General features: G+C 25.1%; 1 protein-coding gene across 1 annotated transcript; it reads right to left on the bottom strand.

Annotated features, from left to right (window-relative positions):
* Window positions 1-336: 336 nt before the first annotated feature.
* LOC113560589 (NFX1-type zinc finger-containing protein 1-like) lies at window positions 337-9,023 on the bottom strand. Its single transcript, XM_026966565.1, has 14 exons — window positions 6,551-9,023; window positions 6,030-6,113; window positions 5,693-5,964; window positions 5,480-5,623; window positions 5,079-5,346; window positions 4,804-5,005; window positions 4,602-4,749; window positions 4,386-4,538; window positions 4,038-4,298; window positions 3,731-3,968; window positions 2,306-2,471; window positions 2,124-2,235; window positions 1,778-1,995; window positions 337-1,448 (listed from the first exon to the last, which is right to left on the bottom strand). The coding sequence occupies exons 1-14, from the start codon at window positions 8,952-8,954 to the stop codon at window positions 401-403; spliced, it is 5,718 nt and encodes a 1,905-aa protein (XP_026822366.1). The 5' UTR covers window positions 8,955-9,023; the 3' UTR covers window positions 337-400.
* Window positions 9,024-10,617: the final 1,594 nt, after the last annotated feature.

The raw sequence follows: 10,617 nt of genomic DNA, 5'->3' as shown, positions 1-10,617 counted from the left end.
TATCTACATCAAACCGCTCAGCTATAAATCCCTAATCAAACCAGTCTCGATATATGGTACCCAGCTATGGGCCCTCTACACTTCATCTAAACTAAACTAGGTTCACTAACGTTAAAATAAAATTATTATAATTTAAAAGTTAAATTATATGTTCAGTTGCTTATCATATTTAATAAACTTTTTATTGTGATAATTGATACATAATATAATATTAATATATAGCGTTTAAAACTAATAATTAGTTTAACACTTGCAAATATTTTCATAAACTCTATAAGCAGATAAAATATTAATAAAACATACTTTAAATATTAATATAAGAATAAAACCCAAAATTTGACATACAAATATAAAATTAACTTGTAAAATTTTAATAAAAACCAAATTATTTAAATAATAACTATTGCTGAAACCGAAGATTTCTAGCACCATCCATCTCTGATGCAACAGTAATCCCTAAAACATGTCTGTGACTTTGTCCCCCTATTGGAATTTTACAATCAGGACAAATAGACTGCTGCATTGGTCCTCCACATTCTGTAACACAATAAATGTGACCATTTGGACATTTACACCAATGTCCCTGAGCTTTTATGCCTTCTGCAAAACTAGTAGACATAGCTGCATGAATCATTTGTCTTTCTTTGTCGGTTATTAATGGAAGACCATCAATTTTTTGTTGAATTTCTTCTGTTAAATTTTGTATATCCTGATCTTTGCTTAATGTATACATATTGCATGAAAACAACAAAGCCTCCATGTTATCTACTATTTTTTTAATTTCATTTGTATCAGAAGTTTGTATATTAACTGCCATCTGAAATTTTGTATCGGACATGATTTCAAATAAACTTATAATCCTTGAACCACGTGCCATCTCCATGCTTATATCAATTTTTTGCTGATTTGACAACTGTTGTGCATAAGTGAAAGCAACAGAAAGAATCCAATCAAAGTGATTAATAATAATTTGTTTTTTCTGTACATCGTTGATTTCTTTAATTCTGATTTTAAACTTTGAAATAGTAGTAAACAAGTCAATGACAAAGTTTAACGACTCAATATCACTAGCAGGTAAAGTGAACTTTGAACGTTTATTACTCGTAAAACCTAATAAAGGCTTGCAAAATGTATTCCATAAATTTTTGATACGAGGATTTTTAAAACCAATATAATTTAAAAAAAAATTTTTATCTAAAAATTTTAAGGAATCAATCAAAGTCTTCATTTTGTTACGAATCAAAGCTAGTTCTCCATACTGAATCATTTTTATTTTTGATACGTCTTCTAATATAACTTTTACTTGGTTCATAAAACGTTGAGTTTTTAAAATCGGTGTTTTACATAGTGGACACTGTTTCAAACATATTTCTTCATCATTTTGGTTCATCCATTTTGTTAAAGCTTCTGATTCAATAGAGTGTTTACAATCTTCTAAATAAATAAACCTAAAAAGGTATAAAATATCACATCATCATAAATAATATAGGTACAAAAAAATCATAACTAATTACAAAAAAATATATATTTCGTTATGAAATAACAAAGAATATAAAAAGTTCTAAGACATCATCCATATTCTTTGTTATACACATTTAATATAATGATATAGAATATAATTTCTATATTTTATACCAAATCATTATAATTTCTACAAATTTATAATTATATAAAGTAAATAGTTTAATTTATAAATTATAATAGCAATAGCACTAAACTTTATAAATTTATAACAAAAAAAAATACAAGTGCTTTATAGATATTCCTTCAAATTTACCTTGCATTTGGTTCATCTTCATTTCCAAAAACTATTTTAGTAACGTCTTTCTCTTGACAAATTCGACATAGTGGAGGACATGGTTCACCACAAAAACCTATACATTTATGTCCACATTTCAACTTTAACATGCAAGGTTCATAACAAGGTTTTCGATTACACAATTCATGACATTTTCTAGTGCATTTAAAATGTGGACACTTCCACTCACATTTTTCCTGTTTAAAAAATTAAAAATCATAAATTATGATTTAAAGATAAAATTAAATCCGTCAGATGATAAAAATATTAAAATTAAAATAAAATAGGTACATAAATTAAAAATTTTTATTTTTAATGAAATTACCTTGCACGGTATACAGGGTTTACCACATACCCTACTACATCTAGAATGAACACAAGAATAGATGCATTTCTGATTGCATGGTGGACACCGTTCTTTACAGGGAAATTTACATCTATTAAAATATATTTTCATACAAGATTATAAATTAATTAAAGGATTTTAAACAAAAAATATACACATACGTATGATTACATGGGTTTATCTTGTTGCAAATCTCACTGCAAGGTACATGTAAACGTCCTTGTTTACACTCTCCACAAGTTCCCAAACAAATATCGTTACAATTTAATTTTTGTTGACATGGTTCACGGCATTTATCAAGTAGATATTGGCTGTCTAGACTGAACTCTATAGTATATTATTTTTGTTTGTTAATTAAATTTATTTTTACACAATATAATGATAATTACAAATAAAAAAAAAAAGGTATGTACAATTAAACATTATTACATAATAAAATATAACACATATATTTTTTTTTAATATTCTTATTAATAGTGCAACATTAATTTTACATTACTTATATGAATATCAGAATATGTAGGTATATACAAATTTCAAACAGTAATACTTTAAATGTAAATTAATATATAAGTATTTAAAAAAAAAAATCATAAAATGTGTTACAATAAACAATTTAAGTAGGGGAGAGGCAACTGCTGTTTGCTCTGTTATATGGTAAGTATCATTGTATTGAGTGTACCTAATTTGTTATGTATGTCGTATGTGTTAAATTTGAATTCAATGATTACATATTAAAAATGATTCTGATCAGGCGGTTTGTCAGTCTATATTACTAAGTAGATAATATATATTTTATATTGCTATTAAAATAATTTATTTTACTTAAAAAATATAGTAGATTGAATTGATTTTTGACAAAAATATTATACTTGAAAATGTCAGCTTGTATAAAATATAATGGATTGTAATAAAATAACTAAAATTATTATTCTTTGTTTAAAAAATCTAATTTTGCCCAAATTCAATTTAAAATGTTTATTAAAAAAATGGGTTTTTATAATTTTTAGAATTTTTGGTTACAATATAAACAACTTATGAGAAATCTTGTATATTATTCTCAATCCTTAGTTTTAAAAATGTTTAATTTCAAAATGAATTTTATCAAAAATTTAAACGTTTTTAAAATATATATTACAGTTGTGTATTTTTGATATCTTTTAATTTTTTAATTCTTATATATATATTGTATTTGGAATCTTGCATTAAAATATTTGACCCAGTAAAATTATTTTGTCAGCATTTATGCTTGTATATACATTTCAAAGTATCTACAAATTATTCATTTTTGAGTTAAGCAAAATAAACAAAATCAATTTTGTCAAATATCAGTATTTTTTCTCAATTTTTTTTTCTCTGTTAATTTAAAAAGTACAAAGAATTTTTTACTTTTGACTTCATCCCCTTAAAAAAAAATACCAATTATCTTATTTGATACCTAAAGCCACCCTCTAATAATTGGAGATAGAAACAGTTTTACTGTCCCAAAAGGAAATTGACAAAAAAAAAATTGCTTCATTCAGAAGCTTAATTGTAATAAACTATAATTAAGATGCAATATTATGAAAATAAAAATTACTTATTACCTTTATCTTTGTCGCAACATAAAACCCAAACACTATTATGACCACAAGTGAGTTTACCATTTTTTTGCAATACTATTTCTTTACAATCTTTAGTTGTACATTTTTTTGCACATAAATTCTTACATAAATGTCCACAATCTAAAATTCGATCACATTTCTTAGAGCAGTGTTTACGTTCTGGTATAGATTTACATTTCATTATAATTGAATGGCCACAGTCTGGTATAACTTTTTCTACCTAAATATAAAATATAATAAGCAAAACAGAATAAACAAATAGTTATATTATAGAATATCTAACCCTTACTTGATTTTCACAAGGTTTACATTGTTCATAGCATTGGGATTGACATTTATGGTCACATTTTAATAGACGTTCACACGGAAGAATACATTTAATTTCATCAATACTTAATCCACAAGGAACATCATTTTTTATATGTCCACAAGCCAGAATCCTCTCAACTTTGACTGTGCATAATGAACAATCTTCATAACACATTTTTTCACATTTGTGATTAAAAGAACATTTTTTATTTATATTTTCACATGGTTTGGTACAATTATACTGTAAATACATTTATAAAACATCAAAATCATTATTATATCTATTATATCTATTATGATATAAAACATTTTTAAAAACAAAAACTACCTTCTCATGTTCTGGATCATCATTCTTGTGGCAATTTTGTTCACAAGCATGACCACATTCTAGTCGATCTATACATTTATACGTACATTTTGGTTCTTTGTCAGAACATTTTTTTAAGATTGTATGACCACATTTTTCTAGGACAAATTCCACCTAAATTTTAATTTTAATATAAATAATAATTTTAAATTAAAAGTTAGTATTAATAAATCTAACCATTTCTGCACATGGATAAGTAAAAATATCAATATAACACGATAATGTCAATTGGTGCCCACATGGTAATTCTTTAATCAATGGTACAGTGCACTCTCCACAATCCATATAACATATTTTCTTACAAGGATGATTATAAACACAAGACCTATTAAACAATATAATTATAAAATACTGTGATACATATATTTAAGCATTTTACTTGTTACATAGCTCCATGCATTTAAATTCTAAATGTTCATGGTCATAAGAATGACATATACTTGTACAATAATGACCACACAATAGCAATGATTTACATAACTTTGAACAACCCCCTTCTATGATAATATTGAAATCGTCACCCTTTGCCACCTTTGTCGTAATACCAGAATGAATGGCACATTCTAAAGTCAATTCATCACCTTAAAACAAATCAATTAAATACTTTAAAATTTAATCAACCTTAAATAATAGTAATAAAATTATATTTTTTACCATATGAATCTTGATTTACTAATGTTTCTTTTATTTGTTTCCATAGATTGCCAGAATTGTACAAATTATCCATGTTACCCATTATGTAAAGTCCATACTTAGCTCTCGATAATGCAACACATATTCTGTTCTCAGTTTTTAAAAATCCTACATTTCCATTTTCATTACTTCTAACTAATGATAATAATATTATGTCACTTTCCTCTCCTTGATAATTATCTACCACACTGATTTTCATGCTTTCTAAGTTTTTATGTTGTTTTCTTAACTAAAAATATATTTTAGAAATATCAATAAAATAATATATTAATAATAAAATGAATAATCGTTTATATTACACGTTTATACCAGACAAAAATATTTGATAATCATTAAAATTGAAAAAAATAATATGTACTTACTGAACGCAAAAGAAATAATTGACCACTGTAAGTTGTTAATATTGTCACTTGTTCTGTTTTATATCCTTGTAAAATTAAATGCCTAGCAAACATAATTAAAAATCTAGCTTCATGATCGTTACTTTTGCTTGAAATTTCCTCAACCTAAGTACTCGAAAAAATTGTATTAATTGAATTATATCACAATAAAATACAATTATAGTTATAACATACTTCAATTTCATTCATATTATGATTTAGAAAGAATATATTTTTGGTAACACCGCGAATATGTTCTCTATTGTAAACAGAAAAATGATTTTTCAATTCATTATATATTGATGGACATATTAGAGACGCTATTTCAGGGCGCATTCTATGTTGTTCACCCAACATGTAACAAGGTACTTCGTTATTAACCATACGTTCAAACAACGAAATATTAAAATTATAATTTTTTGCCAACTTATACACTGCATTACTAGGACGCAGTTGTTTATGATCACCTTAAACATGAAAAAAAAATAAACTGTACTAACATTTTTATTTTCATAAGATAAATAATAAATACCAATTAATATAAGATGTTGACAGTGACTTGTTAATGAAGATACTATGTGTGCTTCTAGAACTTCAGCAGCTTCTTCAACAACAACTAAAAATTTAAGTTAATTATAACATTTATTTAAAAAAATGATTGAACTGTTAGAATGCATGGGATAATTATTTAGTATTACCTCTGTTTATTTTTATATTAATGATTTTACAATTCAAGTAATAGATATTATATTACACTCATTATCATAAAATCATAAAAATAAAAAATTTATATCTTATTTTTAATTTATTCAACACATACTGTGTAATTAACTAATAATTAATACATTTTCAATTAAATAAAAAATATATATATTATAATTCAAGATATAATAATAAACTTTTGGTAGGTAATTAATAAAATGTAAATAAATATATATGTATAACAATATTGTACTTGGTTTTTAATAGGAAAAATTACTCCATGCACACAGTCAAGTGATCTTATTTAATGCAGATTATTCAAAAATTAAAAATTAAAATCTTAATTCATACCAATTGGTGATTCTAATCCTTCCAGCATTGTTCTGTGTTTAGCAGCACCAGTAGTAGTTAATGCTATAACATGCATATTCTTTAAAATCTCTATGTTTTCTAATTCTCTTAATTCATTAAATTGCTTATAAACTTGAGTATAATTTTGTTCATAATTTCTTATTTTTGGTTCAAACAACTCTTTTGTTATTTTTACCCAATGGAAATATAAAGACCATCTTTGTCTCATATCTAATAAATATACATTTTTAATTGACCTTGGTAGTTTAATATCAGCATCAACCATATTCAACATGTATAGAAAATAGTCATGTATATTTTCCATTACACCAAAATTGAATTTGGCTTCTTCAAATTCATTAAAAAAATTTACATCCAAATTTGATTGATCCTCAAATCGTTTACTCTCCTTAAGTAGATCTAAACAAGCTTTTTTGATGTCATCCAATGTTAAACTATAAATAACAATATCTTTATGACAATCTTTTAAATCTAAGTAATCTGTTTCATATAGCTTTGCATCATCATCATCATCTTCATATATTTCTTTTTTACTTTGTAACAATTTTTCTGAATGAAAAACTTTATTTATCAACTCATTATTAATTCCAGTTATAAACCGAATTGGGTCTACAGTAAAATAATCAAAATCTCGAAATAACCAATAGAGAAGATCCAAAGTTGTTTTAAAAAATGTATGATATTGTTTAGGCATACCATTTTTCAACAATGATAACTCTAATATTCCAGCATTGTATGAAATAAATTCACTACATTTCTTAAAATATTTTATGTTATGCATAATAGTTTTTAATGTATCTTCTACATTTCTTAAACCCTTATTAGTAGTTACAGATCTTTTGTATAAACGAGCTATATTTTTTAAATTGTATTCATTTACAATTTTTGATTTGGATTGACCACCAATTCTAACAATTTTGTTTGTAAAACTCAATATTCCTTCTATAAATTGATCAAGGGCATGATTTGTGTAACATATTACTATAATTGGTTTAGAGAGAAATTTATTCTCATATAAATTACTTATAATTGTTTTCATAATTTTCAATCCTAAAAACGTTTTTCCAGTACCTGGTGGTCCTTGGATTATTGTGAATTCTTGTGTCAATGCTGCTCTAAATGCTTCAAATTGCATTTCATCAAGTCCTAGCTCTTCTTTAGTAGGCCAATTGTCATCATTCTGAACTTTAAAAAAAATGTTTGAGTCAATTGCATAGTTGTAATCTTCAGGTAAGTTTTTAAGGTAACATGGATAATCTATCTTATTACAAGCTGATATTATATACTTTTCCATTGGGAATTTATTAGTATTAATATTTTTTAAAACTTGCATTGAGCATCTATATGGTTCAAAATATACTTCACTCTCTACCATGGTAAGATATGTGTTAAATAAAGGTTGTGCATCTTCTAATAATTCTACTTTTATTTTTCCTTGTTTCAAAAATTCAATCTTACTCTCCAAAATAATACCCATAAAAAAAGTTTTAAAATCATTTCCAGAAAATAGCAAAAAAGAACCATTCATAAATCGTTTTGCCATTTCCCAGTTTATTTTTAATTTTTTTTTTTCGTCAAAGTTAACTAAATAACCATATTTATCATGAACAAAATCACCTTTATTTTCAAATTTAACATTACCATAAACACGTATATTATTAATTTTTTTTCGATGTTGATGCTGATAATTTATTATCTTGTCTTTATAAAATTGTATACCTTCTCGCAGTGGAGCAATAAAATCTTCTCGTAAAAGACGAAATTGAACATCTAAGTAGTGTTCTACATTCTGGTAAACTCCTTTGTAGATGTTAGGTCGTAAAAATGGTTCTCCATATTCAAGATCTATTGCGGTTGGATAAACAGTTAGTTCTCTAAAATTTTCAGGTGGAGGCATAATTTGGGCAATATTTTCAATTACTAATTTCTCTTTTAATTTTAATTCCTCTGTTAACTTAGTATCATTGATTTTTTGAAGCAAATCATTCATTTGAATCATTGTAGCCTCATTAATTGTAATATGATTACTATAACTTTTAATACCATTTAAAGCAATATTACTACTTACTATTATTTCCTTTAATCTTTCTTTAGCTGTTTTTGGAAATAATGCTGTTATAGATTGAAATACAATTAAACAATCTTCATAAAATGTATTCATATTATTGCATCGATTAACATTTTTTTCAGTTGGTGTACTCAGTATATATGTCTTTAGATGATCAAAAAATTGATTACACATAAGTTCTGTTAATAAAAAATGTTTGCTTTCTATTAACTCAGTAGAACAAATCTTAGCTGTAACTTTCATAAGCAAATAAATCCAATCTGGTTCTTTATTTTGTTTGAATAAGTCCATGAATCCATTAACTTTATTTGACATCACAAACACAATTTCAGGTGGATCCTTAAAATATAATTCTTCGAGTCGTTTGTATCCAAATTTAAAATTAATGTTAGTTATAATTTCATTTTGAATAGTTTTATCATTATATAATTCATTAATAGATGATTTTTGTTTATATTTCTGTTTTTGGTGATCAGAATTATTTGATTGTAACAGTTCATTTTCCGTTTTAGATGATTTAATATCATATGTATTATTATCTGCGTTTTTCAATTGTGATGACTTTTTGAAATCTTTAGCTCTATTTTTAAAATTTTGATCATTTTGGTTAGAATGTCTTTTATTGAACTTTTTTTTTCTTGGACCCATGACGAAGTAGCTTTTAACTTTAACATATATAATAAATGTATATTAAAACATTGACTTTTACCTATAAAAATATATATATGTATAAATAAATTCCTCCAGTTAAGTTTCTTAGTCAATTTATGTATTAAATGATTTATATATAATATCAATAATGTATACGGATGTGATATTATTATTTTTATTTTATTTTAGGAAAATTACTCTTTATTACTAGTGATTTTTTAATTGCCTCTCTTTACTTCTCTACTAAAAGTTCTAATTTTGAAGTATATAAAAAAAAAATATAATACAATTTTAATAATTTACTTATACATAACTTTCATAAAAATTGCAATATCATGAAAATCCTAACTTATAATGTACATAGTAGATACTAAATGCTCAGATGTCAATTGCACAGATACCTACGTCCTACCTAATGTTGATAATAATATATAAGTAATATGTATAAGTCACGAACTAAGATAGTTCATGGTTCGTGGTTAAGTCAATTTACTCTGATAGGTACTACGTACTAGCATTGATTATAAAATAATCACATGCAAACATCATATGATTAGTTCTACTACGCAAATTTACTATATTAATATGTTACCTAGGTACTTGTGGCATATGGGTCAGAAAGAGTCAAAGAGATAACAAATAAAGCGTAAACATCCTTTTTATTATATCATAGAAATAAATCTTCACATTTAATACCTATCTATAATTATAGTGGAATATGACATATGTTTTAAATATTAAATCAAGAAATTCATAATCTAATCGATGGAACAAAATCCTAAAATACATTAAATAATGTGTATGCAAAATATTCTTTGTATACAGTGCCTGCATAATTTTGTATTGATATGTCTCGGTCATTAGAGTAATGAATTAATTATTATTAGGAGATATCCGAGTGTCCCGATGGCCTAGTCCAATCCTATTCCCGCAACTCGCAGTATGTTGGTCGTTAGAACATTCTTAAAAACTTCATACCACAATACTTTTAAAATATAGTACTAACAGCATTTAAAAAAAAATCCCACGCCCTCCTAAGGCCCTAAATACTACCTATACTATACCTTCTTAAGTTCTCTATATTTATTAACTGCTATACAAATTATCTATAAATTATTCAGTGATTTTCGTTTGCGCACAGAATATATTTTACTACCTATACAATTATAATTTGTTTGCATAAAACTATAAAAAATTAATGCCAATCTAAACTAATATTGTAACTATGTAACTTGTTATACCTAATGCAAAATAATGATGCGATTATTGCGATTTATCCAAAATATTTCCATAAGATACATCTATTAATTGAATTGAATAGTCGTTA

This window comes from Rhopalosiphum maidis, chromosome 1, assembly GCF_003676215.2.
Source record: "Rhopalosiphum maidis isolate BTI-1 chromosome 1, ASM367621v3, whole genome shotgun sequence".
Lineage (NCBI taxonomy): Eukaryota > Metazoa > Arthropoda > Insecta > Hemiptera > Aphididae > Rhopalosiphum > Rhopalosiphum maidis.
The sequence above is the reverse complement of the archived record's forward strand: the minus strand, read 5'-3'. Positions and strand labels throughout refer to the sequence as shown.

Coding starts and splice junctions, on each gene's coding strand:
- LOC113560589 (XM_026966565.1), bottom strand. CDS start 8,954: ATGTCAAATAAAGTTAATGGATTCATGGACTTATTCAAACAAAATAAA. Junction 5,965..6,029: donor TCAACATCTTATATTAATTG/GTATTTATTATT, acceptor TTCATGTTTAAG/GTGATCATAAACAACTGCGT. Junction 5,624..5,692: donor ATAATATGAATGAAATTGAA/GTATGTTATAAC, acceptor TCGAGTACTTAG/GTTGAGGAAATTTCAAGCAA.